The sequence below is a fragment of the Erythrolamprus reginae genome, chromosome 6, assembly GCF_031021105.1.
Source record: "Erythrolamprus reginae isolate rEryReg1 chromosome 6, rEryReg1.hap1, whole genome shotgun sequence".
NCBI lineage: Eukaryota > Metazoa > Chordata > Lepidosauria > Squamata > Dipsadidae > Erythrolamprus > Erythrolamprus reginae.
Window position 1 is genome coordinate 9,183,539 of NC_091955.1, and position 14,713 is coordinate 9,198,251.

The following is a 14,713-nucleotide window of genomic DNA, read 5'->3' on the forward strand; positions in this document are numbered from 1 at the left end:
GCCACCTGTGGTTGGGTGGGGCTGTGGTAATTAGTGAGGCTGCTATAAATAGCAGCCTGTGCGTTTGGCCATTGTGGAGGATTATCTGATCGTTGTGTTTCGTGACTGCTTTACTGACTTTGACCTTTTGTGTGCTGATTTTCCCGCGCTTTGAAACTAAACCAGAGCAAAGTGTGTTTCACTTTGTGAAAGAAGAAGGACTGTGAATTGCTTCACAGCTGCAAGCTAAGTATCACACAACTCATAAGGGACTTGTACAAATTACCAGTTTGTTTGGAGACGAGTGCTCTTTGCTATACCAAAAGAGGGCTTGGTTTAAGTGAATTTTCATTATAAAGAACATTGTTTTGAATTTTCAAACGTGTGTGTGTCTGAAATTTGTATCTGTGCATTTTTTGGGAGGATTCTACCAGAGAGCTCGACAGAACAGTTTTAAGTCATTTTTTTCCCATTGCAACTTGAACGGTCACTAAATGAATGGGTATAAGTCAAGGACTACCTGTATGGGTCATTACCTCTTCCATTCGGTATCCCGCAAACATGTAGACGTACTGGCCAGGGCGCCCCACAAACCTGAGGACAGAGAAGATACAGGGGATGAAGTCAGTCTTGGGAAAATACATCATTATAGATGTCTATAAAAGAAAAGGTTTTTGGTTTTTTTTTTTAAAAAAAGCATATACATATACAAAACATATAAATCCTTCTGTCTCCCACCAACAAGTCAGAGCTGAAGAAGATTCTTGGATCAGAAGCGAAACGTCTTCAAAGAAAAAAGAATCAGAAAGTCCCGTAGCTTCTAGAAAAAATAAAGCACCTTTGGATATAACTGTGACCTGGAGGACTGAGAATCCCCACAAACTTTTGTTTAGAAAACAGCAGGACAAATCTTTCTTTTAATCCCAGCAGCTATTTCAATCGGGGAAGGCGGCATTGCAGGGAAAGCAAGCAAGCAAACATGGTAGGGAAACAGGGCCATCTGCAGGTGGAAACCCCTGGGGAGAAGTTTCGGAACGATGATGTGAGACGATGCCTTTTCATAGGTGTGGGATCCCACAGAGAGATCACAGGTCCCACAAAGTTGGCCTTCTCCGGGTCCCTAAACAATGTCGTCTGGCGGGACCCAGGGAAAGAGCCTTCCCTGTGGCGGCCCCGACCCTCTGGAACCAGCTCCCCCTGGAGATTAGAATTGCCCCCACCCTCCTTGCCTTTCGTAAACTTCTTAAAACCCACCTCTTATTTTCTGACTGAGAGAAAAATAAAGAAACTGCTAATTCACCAGTTGCCTTCCACTGAGTATTTTTCAATGATGATGATAACTTGACTGTAAAAAATATGACTTTAACAATCGAGTTGTCGAAGCGTGGAACTCATTACCGGACTCAATAGTGTCAATCCCCAATCCCCTACACTCCTCCCTTAAACTCTCCACGATTGACCTCTCCAGATTCCTAAGAGGCCAGTAAGGGGCGTACATAAGTGCACTGATGTGCCTATCGTCCCCTGTCCAATTGTCTTTCCTTATCCCTCTTATCATATATATTATCTCCTTTATATATATTCTCTTCCTATCTACTTCTCTTCTTTTTTACTTCCTATCTTTATATATATTACTTAATGTCTATTCTCTTTCATATGTATTGTATATTGGACAAAGAATAAATAACAATAACAATAACAATAACGCTGAAAACAAGATGGCGACTGCATGCTGAGTGCCAGAAATTTGGCAGAAAAGAAAACCCTGGAAAAAATTTTTTAATTGAAAGAATAACACACACACCCCCAATCCTTTCTTTTGAAGACTGCTCTCAGTGTACATAAAAGAAAATATAGATTTGTCAAGAATCATGAGATACAACACTTCATGATTGTCATAGTGTCAAATAAGCAATGAGGAAACAATCAATACTAATAAAAATCTTAAGGATACAAGCAACAAGTTACAGTCAAGTTATTAACGTGAAGATATAGATATGTAAAACAATATGTAGACAAAATGTGAGATAAATATAGAAGCATGACAAAGAAACTGATAATTGACAGTTGAGTGAGGGTGGGTAGAATTAGGCTTACTATTAATTAGTTAATATGAACAACTTTATTATCAATCACTAACTATTAGAAGTTTAATAGATATGTGCATAAGATATGTGATAAGATATGTTAAATGTATGGTAGCTATGAGAGAAATGGAATATTTCTCTCTTTTTTAACTGTTTAGTATGTTTTTTTGGAAAGTTTGTTTTCTTTGTTTTGTTATAATTGCTTAATTTGTGTATTATGACTTAGTTAATTCATATAGTATTGTTTTGTTTTGTAACTTCAAAAAATAAACTTTTTACTTTTATTTATTTATTTATTTATTTATTTATTTATTTATTTATTACTTAGATTTGTATGCCGCCCCTCTCCGAAGACTCGGGGTGGCTCACAACACGTGGAAACAAATCATAAATAATCTAACAAATGTAAAATTAAAAGATTTAAAAGACCCCATATACTAACAGACATACACACAAGCATACCATATATATATATAAAAAAAAGAAACCTACAACCCCAGGAGTATTGCGTAGTAAAACTATCACAACAATATTATGTTGTAAGCTGCCCTAAGTCCTCGGTGATATATTATTATTATTATTATTATTATTATTATTATTATTATTATTATTATTATATTAAATTTGTATGCCGCCCCTCTCTGTAACTCGGTGCAAATCAAATCAATCAATCAATCAATCAATCAATCAATCAATCAATCAATAACAAGGCAAATTATCACAACAATAACAAGCCAAACTGGGGCCATGTATTAAAACCAATAAATCGGATCCAACTTACCTTCCCTTAAAAAAAGCCACGTAAAAAATGGGTGCATAAGAATTGACAAATTTCAGCAGGAAAGCCTTCAGAATCAATCTCTCCTCAAATGTTTTTTCTGTTTTGGGTACCTCTGCCATGGAGAAAATATGAAGGAAAGAAAAACCAGTTAAGCCTTACTCACAACAGTGATTCAAACAAAGCAATCATAAGTTTTGCAATTGCCAGGAAAACATATAGTCTGGATTTCAAAAAGTATGTAACAAATAAGATCTAGACTTTACAACTTGGGGGGACCGGTTAAGCCTGCATGATAAATCATTGAAGTATATATCAAATTATTTTGTTAATGGAAAAAAGCATGGACTAATTTATATACTTGAGACATATTATAGTTTATAATTAATATAATATAAACATAGTGACTTTAATGCTAATATAATGCTAATGTCTATATACTATTATTAATTTAATTTTCTTTGATTTTCTTCTGTACTTACTATTGTGTTTTCTTTTTTTTTTAAAGTGGCAAATTAATAAAAAAATATTTAAAAGACAAATAGTCGTACTTTGACTCGGTCAAGGGGTATGCTCCCATTCAAAGAGTCCTAATTTCATTTTATTCTGGGAAAAACGAAAAGAATGTAAATGTCTTGACGCCAGCGTCAAATAAGATGTGACATGTGCTTTATAAGCCGTATGAGATTAATTGCTGGCTTCAAACTCAGTTTGCACAAACTAAATATTTTATTTTGTTTTGCTTTGTTTTATTATTCTATATTTTTTAAATTCTATTATTTCCCACCTATTATTTCCCCAAAAAGATTGGGAGAACCTGAATTTGATTCCTTCTCTTCTGCTCTGTCTAAGCCAGTGATGGCAAATCCTCTGGGACCGCCTTCTGCCGCACGAATCACAGCGGCCAATCAGGTCCCACAGAGTTGGCCTTCTCCAGGTCCCGTCGACTAAACCAGTGTTTTTCAACCAGTGTGCAAGACATGATCAGGTATGCCGCAAAGCTCAGCAAGAGAGAGAAAGAGAGAGAGAGAGAAAGAATGCAAGGGAGAGAAAGAAAGAGAAAGAAAGAAAGAAAGAAAGAAGCAGAGAGAAAGAGAGGCAGGGAAGGAGGGAGAGATAGAAAGAGAGCAAAAAAGAGAGGAAGGAAGGAAGAGAGAGAAAGAGGGATGGAGAGAGAGAGGAAGGAAGGAAGAGAGAGAAAGAGGGAGAGAAATAGAGTGAAAGGGAGGAAGAGAGAGAGAGAGAGAGAGAGAGAATTTTTTTTTGTCCAAACTTTTTTAACCCCCACCCCACTTCCCCCCCACTCAAGGTGCCCCATTATTTTGTATATGTAAAAAATGTGCCGCAGCTCAAAAAAGGTTGAAAATCACTGGACTAAACAATGCCGTTTGGCGGGACCCAGGGGAAGAGCCTTCTCTGTGGCGGCCCCGGCCCTCTGGAATCAACTCCCCCTGGAGATTCAAATTGCCCCTGCTCTTCCTGCCTTCCGCAAGATGTTGAAGACCTATCTATGTCACCAGGCATGGGGGGAATAACTATCTTGTCCCCCCAGCACCACCTTCGGAGAGGGGCGGCATACAAATCTAATAAATTGAATTGAATTGAATTGAATTTTTCTGACTGTAATATATGAGAATGGTATGATTGTGCAGTAAGGATCGTTTTTTAATATTTATGGGTTTTAAATTGTTTTTAACTTATATTGGATTTGTACTTTGTATATTGTATTGCTGTTGTTGTGAGCCGTCCCGAGTCTTCGGAGAGGGACGGCATACAAATCTAATAAAACTAAACTAAACTAAACTAAACTAAACTAAACTAAACTAAACTAAACTAAACTAAACTAAACTAAACTAAACTAAACTAAACTAAACTAAACTAAACTAAACTAAACTAAACTAAACTAAATCTAAACCTATGGCACGGGTGCCACAGGTGGCACGCGGAGCCATATCTGCTGGCATGCAAGCCATTGGCCTACCTCTAACATGCATGTGTGTGCTGGCCAGCTGATTTTTGGCTCACACAGAGGTTCTGGGAGGGTGTTTTTGGCTTCCAGAGAGCCTCCGTGGGATGGGGGAGGGTGTTTCTACCCTTCCCTGACTCCAGGGAAGCCTTTGGAACCTGGGGAGGGCGAAACACAAGCCTACTGGGCCCACCAGAAGTTGGAAAACAGGCCATTTCTGGCCTCCAGAGGGCCTCCAGCTGGCAGGGGAAGCTGTTTTCACCCTCCCAGGGCATTGAATTATGGGTGTGGGCACTCGTGCATGTGCAATAGCACATGCCCATTCTTTTTTGGCACCCAAGGGAAAAAAGGTTCACCATCACTGGTCTATGCTAATTCCCAAGATCTAGTCCTATATGGTGATCTAAATGAGCCGAAACACAGTGCTGCAATCCACTTCTTGGGAAAACAAAACAAAACAAATTCTATTTTCATGATTATTGAAGTGTGTTTTGGAAACATTTCCATAATTCTCTTCCAAAAGTGGTCCAAATATATACACAAACGATAGGTTTCTAAAGACATAATTTAACAGAGCGCTGCAACAGCCTTTAATTTAAGTGTTAGCCACAAATATTTAATAATAATGTTCAACCCCACTCAGCATTATTTTTTTCAAGAATTTTCATGCCGTGGGTAGTAAGAGGAGGCAAGAAGTACATCAGCTGAAGTAAAATGTGATGTTTTTTTAAAAGAGGCTGATTTCATTTAAAAAAAACAAACCAAACTACAAAGTATAAATTACTCTATTTAAAACTTCCTCTTTGCAGAATGCATGGACTAAAATTTACATTTACAAAATTGTAGAAGCATGTTAATAAGGAAGAATTATTTGTTTTTCTCTAGTTAAGAGGTAAAGGTTCCCCTCGCACGTATTTGCTAGTCGTTCCTGACTCTAGGGGGCAGCACAAGAACAGGCCATTAGAACAAATGCTGTCAAAGCCAGAATTGAAAAATCAACAGATGATCCAAAGTGCAGACTCTGTAAAGAAACAGATGAAACAATCGATCACATACTCAGCTGCTGCAAAAAGATCGCACAGACTGACGACAAGCATAGACATGATTCTGTGGCACAGATGATCCACTGGAACTTGTGCCAGAACTACCATTTACCAGTGGCAAAGAACTGGTGGGATCATAAGCCCAAAAAAGTAGTCAAAAATGAGCAAGCAAAACTAATGTGGGACTTCCGACTTCAGACTGACCGAATTCTGAAGCATAACACACCAGACATTGTGATCGTGGAGAAAAAGAAAGTATGGATCATCGACATTGCAATCCCAGGAGACAGCAGAATTGAGGAGAAGCAGCTAGAGAAATTAGTGAAATACGAAGATCTAAAAATCGAGCTGCAACGACTCTGGCATAAGCCAGTGAAAGTGGTCCCAGTGGTCCTTGGCACGCTGGGCGCAGTGCCAAAGGATCTCAGCGGACATTTGAAAACCATCGGAATTGACAAAATCTCCATCTGTCAATTGCAAAAGGCCGCTTTACTGGGATCGGCAAACATAATTCGCCACTACATCATGCAGTCCTAGGTGCTTGGGAAGCGCCCGACTGGTGATGAAATACGAAATCCAGCATAGTGATCTCGTTTGCTGTGTTGTACTGACAAAATAATAACAATAATAATAATAATAATAATAATAATAATAATAATAATAATAATAATAATAATAATACTTAGGATAAGTTGCTTATGTCCATATGGGGGGAGGAGAAGAAAGATTACCCATTTCAGTCAGTTTTCTGGCAACAACTCCATAAATTTCATCCAGGATTAGGATCACCACCAGGTTGATGATGACTGCTGTCGCCGTCACTGTGACTCGCCTGTTGGACTTGGATGACCCGTTGGTGCTCATGGACAGCGCGGCCGCTAAGATTATCCGGTACGCGATCACACCAAAGACTATGCAAAAAGTCAGCGAGATCTGGAAAGGGAGGAAGACGTCATTAATAGAATGATGTGTGCATTAGGCGTTCTTATGGAGCTCAGCGGCCACGATTGAGTAACGATGGAGTTAAAGAAAAAGGAAAAACGTTATTCCGGTGATGAATTCAGCAGCTTCTTGTATTCTTCAGCAATGGGAAATGCTCTTGCTCAGAGGTCTTCAAACTTGGCAACCTTAAGACTAGTGGACTTCAATCCCCAGAATTCCGGGAGTTATAGCATTATAGCATTTATTTAAGCACAATAGCATTTAGACTTATATATAGTAATTTTTCACGGATTCACTATTTCACGGGTTTTCAAAGGGGGCTTAAATCCATTAAATCCATTGAAAATTTTAAATCCATTTAAAAAAATCATAAAATTCTTCTACATTACTACTGTGCTTTATTAAAGAAACTGGTAGGATATCACATGTAGTTCCCGCTGAGAAACATTACAGAATGACTGTTTAATGCAAAGGGTGGGTTTTAAAAGTCCAAATACTCGTTAAATACATTAAAAATATATATTTTCCCTGCACAGAAATTCGTTTTTTATGGGTGGTTTTGGAACACATCCCCCTCAAAAAACGAGGGATCATGTATAGCATTTATTTAAGCATAATAGCATTTAGACTTATATACCGCTTCACAGTGCTTTACAGCCCTCTCTAAGCGGTTTATAGAGAGTCAGCCTCTTGCCCCCAACAATCTGGGTCCTCATTTTACCGACCTCGGAAGGATGGAAGGCTGAGTCAATCTTGAACTTGGTGAGGATTGAACTGCTGGCTGTTGGCAGAATTAGTCTGCAATATTGTATTCTAAACACTGCACCACCAGGAAGGAGACTAGGGAGGGAGGGAGGGAGGGAAAAGGGAGTCAATCTTGAGCCTACTGAGATTCGATCTGCCAAACTGCTGGCAGCCGGTGATCGGTGGAAGCAGCTTGCAGTACTGCCTTTTAACCACTGCACCACTGAGTTGAAGTACACAACACTTAAAGTTGCCAAGTTTGGGGCCCCTTGCTCTTGCTAGTGATAGCGTAGGCAGACTATAGAAAGGTTCCTCTTTATTAGCTAGCTAATTACAATTTTCCGCGTGCTACCAAATAATATTCATTGGACCTATAGACCTTCACTCAAAATCTTCTGCATCTATTAACTTTAAAAAAAAAATGATGATTATTATTTATTAGATTTGTATGCCGCCCTTCTCCGTAGACTCGGGGCGGCTCACAACAGTGATAAAAACAATACATGGTAACAAATCTAATAATTAAAATCTAAAATAACAGTTTTACATTAAAAAGTCTTTTTTAAAAAAACCCCAATAGATAAAATACATACACACAGTCATATCATGCACAAAATTACATAGGCAAGGGGGGGATCTCTCAGTTCCCCCATGCCTGACAACAGAGGTGGGTTTTAAGGAGTTTACGAAAGGCAAGGAGGGTGGGAGCAGTCCTAATCTCTGGGGGGAGTTGATTCCAGAGGGTCAGGGCCACCACAGAGAAGGCTCTTCCCCTGGGTCCTGCTAGACGACATTGTTTAGTCGACGGGACCCGGAGAAGACCAACTCTGTGGGACCTAACGGGCCACAGGGATTCGTGCGGCAGAAGACGGTCTCGGAGATATCCTGGTTTCCCATTTGGCGAAGTCCATTGTCCATGTGTTTTGCTCCTGGAGCAGAGACTCTATGGGTAATATTTCTACTACAGAGCCTATTTTTCTTCCAAAACAATAGCAATAGCACTTAGACTCACATACCATCCCATTGTCAACCCTGGCAAGCGGATCCGGAAGAAGCTATTTTGGAGCCACACTGGAGCAAAGGATCGGGAGTGGGGGATTAGATATAGGTGGGTTTCCCAATCTCTGCTCAGAATACTCGCCATTAACAACAACTCTCTGATATCTACACTTCAGCCAGCTGCAAATCCACTGAACCAGCGATGAGCTATGAGCCGGAATGCTAAATTGCGCTCGCCGTCGCGGCTCATAAGTTCTTGTGGGACCCAAACAATTTTGCTACTGCACCTGTGGAGGTAGCAAAATTATGGCTGTGTTTCAGCAAGGTTTTACCTGCAGCACCATGCGCAATTTTGCTACCTTAACAGGTGCAGCAGCAAAATTGCTCTGGTTATGCAAGAACTTATGAGCTGCGACGGCGAGCGCAATTTAGCGTTCCGGCTCGTAGCCCACCAATTATTTTATTTTTATTATTTATTATTTATTAGACTTGTATGCCACCCCTCTCCGAAGACTCGGGGCGGCTAACAACAATAAAGAAGACAATGTAACAAATCTAATATTAAAAATAATCTAAAACACCCCAATTTAAGAGACCAATCATACAAACAAGCATACCATGTATAAATTCTATAAGCCTAGGGGGAAGGGAAAAATTTCAATTCCCCCATGCCTGACGACAGAGGTGGGTTTTAAGGAGCTTGCGAAAGGCAAGGAGGGTGGGGGCAACTCTGATATCTGGGGGGAGCTGGTTCCAGAGGGTCGGGGCTGCCACAGAGAAGGCGCTTCTCCTGGGTCCCGCCACACGGCATTGTTTAGTCGACGGGACCCGGAGAAGGCCAACTCTGTGGGACCTAACCGGTCGCTGGGATTCGTGCGGCAGAAGGCGGTCCCAGAGATATTCTGGTCCGATGCCATGAAGGGCTTTATAGGTCATAACCAACACTTTGAATTGTGCCCGGAAATTGATCGGCAACCAATGCAGACTGCGGAGTGTTGGTGTAACACGGGCATATTTAGGAAAGCCCATGATAGCTCTCGCAGCTGCATTCTGCACGATCTGAAGTTTCCAAACACTTTTCAAAGGTAGCCCCATGTAGAGAGCATCCGGGGATTAAGTCCAGTCTTCAGTAACTTCACTATCTTCTGGCTTTCTGTTGCTGAGTGAATCACCCGGGCTGCTTAAGGTTTGTTTAAGAAGCTGTGGGCTTTTTACCCTGCACGATCTTGAGGCTACTAATGGCTGTCCGGGTGATTTAAAGGTATTTATTCAAAAGCTGAAAGTGAAAAGATGAGATTGTTTTCTTTGGATTAATGGTAATATAATCAATCAGCCAGAAGCCTACCCTCTTATCCTTGCCATAATATTTGGGCCGAGGCAGAAGCAGAAGGGAGCCGTTTACATTCACACTAGGGCATTTTGTGTGAGAATATAATTTACAGCCCTCGCTCCTCCATTGCTCAAAAGGTAAACGATCCCATAACTTCAGCAAATCTCCTACTGCTTATTCAATGCAGTCGATGGGGTGACACAAGATAAATAACCCTGGAGCATTTATTATTATTTTTTTAAAGCCCTGCTTAAAACTATCACATAGGGGGACATCCATCATTTTTATTCTCAGTACAGTGGTACCTCTACCGAAGAACGCCTCTACTTACGAATTTTTCAAGATAAGAACCGGGTGTTCAAGATATTTTTTTTTGCCTCTTCTCAAGAACCATTTTTCACTTACAAACCTGAGCCTCTGAAACTGTAACCGGAAAAGGCAGGGAGAAGCCTCTGTGGGGCCTCTCTAGGAATCTCCTGGAAGGAAACAGGGCCAGAAAATGCAGGGAGAAGCCTCTAGGGCCTCTCTAGGAATCTCCTGGGAGGAAACAGGGCCGGAAAAGACAGAGAGAAGCCTCTGTGGGGCCTCTCTAGGAATCTCCTGGGAGGAAACAGGGCTGGAAAAGACAGGGAGAAGCTTCTGTGGGGCCTCTCTAGGAATCTCCTGGGAGGAAACAGGGCCGGAAAATACAGGGAGAAGCCTCTGTGGGGCCTCTCTAGGAATCTCCTGGGAGGAAACAGGGCCGGAAAAGGCAGGGAGAAGCCTCTGTGGGGCCTCTCTAGGAATCTTCTGGGAGGAAACAGGGCCGGAAAAGATGGGGAGAAGCCTCTGTGGGGCCTCTCTAGGAATCTCCTGGGAGGAAACAGAGCTGGAAAAGACAGGGAGAAGCTTCTGTGGGGTCTTTCTAGGAATCTCCTGGGAGGAAACAGGGCCGGAAAAGGCAGGGAGAAGCCTCTGTGGGGCCTCTCTAGGAATCTCCTGGGAAGAAACAGGGCCTCCACCCTCCCTGTGGTTTCCCCAATCGCACACATCATTTGCTTTCACATTGATTCCTATGGGAAAAAATGGCTTCTTCTTACAAACTTTTCAACTTAAGAACCTGGTCACGGAACGAATTAAGTTCCTAAGTAGAGGTACCACTGTAATTGCAAAGCCAAACAAGGTGAAGTGGAACACAAAAGACACTTTTAAAGAGCCGGTGTGTGTATACAAACTTCCCAAGAGGGGAAAAAGGAGTGACCGAGGGTCAAAACCAGCTTGGGAAAGGCAATGGAGGTGGGCAGGATTTGGCTTACAGAAAAAAGCTCTTCTGTTAAACCAGGGGTGTTAAACTCAAGGTCTGTGGGCTGGATCTGGCCCACATCCACTTAGTAGCAAAAAGTCTCCTTCCAACGATTCAGAGTCTTTCAAAGGCACCAAAAGATTGCGATTCCACCGCTTTCCAACGATGAGAAATTGAGCACTCATAATTTCTGAAGGCAAGCTGTTCCATTGGTTAATTGTCTTGGCTGTTAGGAAGTTGCTCCTTAGTTTCCAGTCATTGTTTCTTATCTTGCCCCCTGGTGCTTTGTAGAATAATTTGTCCCCTTTGGCTGCCCCTCAAATACTGGACTACTGCGTATCTAGGGCAATTACCTGCGCCAACACAGGAAGCCCAAACTGCCCAAGGAGCTGCTGATCCAGTTCTACAGAGCAGTGATTTTCAACCTTTTTTGAGCCACGGCACATTATTTACATTTACAAAACCTTGGGGCACATTGAGGGGGGGGGGGCTCAAAAAAGTTTGGACAATTTTTTTTCTCTCTGTTCCTCCTTCTTTCTCTCCCTTCTTCTTTTTTCTCTCTCTCTATCCCTCATTCTTTTTCTCTTCCTTCCTTCCTCTCTTTTTTGCTCTCTTTCTCCCTACCTCCCTCTATGTCTTTCTCTCTCCCACCTTCACTCCCTCTCTCTCTTTTTCTTTCTTTCTCTCTGTCTCTCTGTCTCTCTTTCTTTCTTTCTCTTTCTTTCTGTCTCTCTCTCTCTCTTGTTTTCTCTCTCTCTCTGAGCTTCGCGGTACACCTGACCATGTCTCACGGCACACTAGTGTGCCATGGCACACTGGTTGAAAAACACTGCTACAGAGGAATCACTGAGTCTGTCATCTGCACCTCTGTAACTATCTGGTTTGGTTCTGCAACCCAACAGGACCGAGACAGACTTCAGAGGAGAATTAGAACAGCAGAAAAAACAATGGCTGCCAACTTGCCTTCCATTGAGGACCTGTGTACTGCACGAGTCAAAAAGAGGGCGGGGAAAATATTTACTGACCCCTCACATCCTGGACACAAACTGTTTCAACTCCTACCCTCAAAACGTCGCTACAGAGCACTGCAGACCAAGACAACGAGACACAAGAACAGTTTCTTCCCAAATGCCATCACTGTACTGTTGTGGTTCTACTGGTTCTGAATACCTGACTGTACCTGTTGGAGCCCATCAGGGGTCTCCAACCCCACCCCAACATCCATGGGATAGGCTGCCAGGAACTATCTCATCCAAACATATCCGGGAAGCCATTATAACCAGCTGCCACGAAGAACTTAGTACGGGCACTGTTGGCCCATTCCAAATACTGCAATCTATCAATCAAATTTCATCGATCAGATGTCAAACTCTGCACCAGAGATTAAGTCATACTTTGGATTTGGCTGACAGGGGCTGGAAGGCATGCCAAAGTAATCCATCTCTCCCTGACATGGGTGCTTCAGACAGAAGATTCATGCAGGAAAGGACAGTTGAAGGAAACCTGAAGGTGTCGGCACACGTTTTCTATGAACCTCAAGGAAAAGAAACACACCTAAAACACGATCTAAGTATTGCCCACAAGATCATATGCTGCAACGTCCTTCCGGTCAACAACTACTTCAGCTTCAACCGCAACAACACAAGAGCACACAACAGATTCAAACTTAATATTAACCGCTCCAAACTTGACTGTAAAAGATATGACTTTAACAATCGAGTTGTCGAAGCGTGGAACTCATTACCGGAGTCAATAGTGTCAACTCCCAACCCCCAACATTTCTCCCTTAGACTCTCCACGATTGACCTCTCCATGTTCCTAAGAGGCCAGTAAGGGGCATATATAAGTGCACTGATGTGCCTATCGTCCCCTGTCCAATTGCCTTTCCTTATATCATATATCATATATATTCTCTCCTTATCTATCTATCTATCTATCTATCTATCTATCTATCTATCTATCTCTATCTATCTATCTATCTATCTATCTATCTATCTCTATCTATCTATCTATCTATCTATCTATCTATATCTATCTATCTATCTATCTATCTATCATCTATCTATCTATCTATCTATCTATCTATCTATCTATCTATCTATCTATCTATATATCTATATATATATATATATCATATATATTCTCTCCCTATCTCTTATATCATATATATTCTCTCCCTCCCATCTACTTCTCTTCTTTTTTACTCTCTATCTTTATATATATTACTTAATGTCTATTCTCTTCCATATGTATTGTATATTGGACAAAGAATAAATAAATAAATAAATAAATAAACAAACAAACAAACAAACAAATAAATAAATAAATAAATGAGAAGAGTTACCATGAACATGATGGACGCACAGTTCACTAGGTAGCCAGGGGTGCGGTCTCTCCAGGTGAGTTTTTCTTCTTCTTCCTGGAAGAAAACAGAAGGTTGAAAATAAAAGGTGCAAAACTATACTAAGTAAGCAAAAAGACAGGTAATAATCAAACTACAGTGCACAAAGTACCTAAGAACGCCTCTACTTATGTACTTTTCTAGATAAGAGAACCATTTTCCACTTACCAACCCAAGCCTCTGAAACTATAACCAGAAAAGGCAGGAAGAGGTCTCCGTGGGGCCTTTCGTGGGGACTTTACATAAAAGTATCATCTTTCGGCTGTGGCGAGGAGGGCCCTTGCCCAGGTTTGCCTGGTGCACCAGTTGCGGCCCTATTTGGACAGGGAGTCATTGCTCACAGTCGCTCATGCCCTCATCACCTCGAGGTTCGATTACTGCAACGCTCTCTACATGGGGCTACCTCTGAAAAGTGTTCGGAAACTCCAGATTGTACAGAGCGCGGCCGCGAGAGCCATCGTGGGGCTTCCAAGATTCGCCAACACTCCGTGGCCTGCATTGGATGCCGATCAATTTCCGGTCACAATTCAAAGTGTTGGTTATGACCTTTAAAGCCCTGCATGGCATTGGACCAGAGTACCTCCGGAACCGCCTGCTACTGCACGAATACCAGTGACCGATAAGGTCCCACAGAGTTGGCCTTCTCCGGGCCCCGTCGACTAAACAATGTCGTCTAGTGGGCCCCAGGGGAAGAGCCTTCTCTGTGGCGGCCCCGGCCCTCTGGAATAAACTCTCCCCGGAGATTAGAACTGTCCCCACACTCCTTGTCTTTCATAAACTACTCAAGACCCATCTATACCGCCAGGCATGGGGGACTTGAGACACCTTTTCCCCAGGCTTTTTTATATTATGTTTGGGTATGTATATGTTGTTTGCCTTTTTAAATATGATAGGGTTTTATGTGCTTTTTCATATTAGATTTGTTTTTGCTGGAATATTGTTTTTATTATTGTTGTGAGCTGCCCTGAGTCTTCGGAGAGGGGTGGCATACAAATCTAATAAATTGAATTGAATTGAATTGAATTGAAGTGAATACTTGAAATAAAGGAATTCTCAATGCATCTCATTGTAAAACATATCCTCTTTAATTTCTCATTTAACACTTCAACTCTGCACACAGCTTTCTTCCCTCGTCATTATTATCTCAGCAACTAAGTAGATA

The 14,713-nt window shown here is 41.5% G+C and overlaps 1 protein-coding gene across 1 annotated transcript in view; it reads right to left on the bottom strand.

The window, feature by feature from the left end:
• Positions 1–14,713, bottom strand: part of ANO2 (anoctamin 2) — a 144,516-nt gene that overhangs the window by 39,400 nt on the left and 90,403 nt on the right. The window contains exons 14-17 of the mRNA XM_070755220.1: positions 13,495–13,569; positions 6,585–6,786; positions 2,848–2,959; positions 516–573 (exon numbers count right to left, since the gene is read on the bottom strand). Of these exons, the coding sequence (XP_070611321.1) occupies positions 516–573; positions 2,848–2,959; positions 6,585–6,786; positions 13,495–13,569 (447 nt within the window). The remainder of the gene's footprint in view (positions 1–515; positions 574–2,847; positions 2,960–6,584; positions 6,787–13,494; positions 13,570–14,713) is intronic.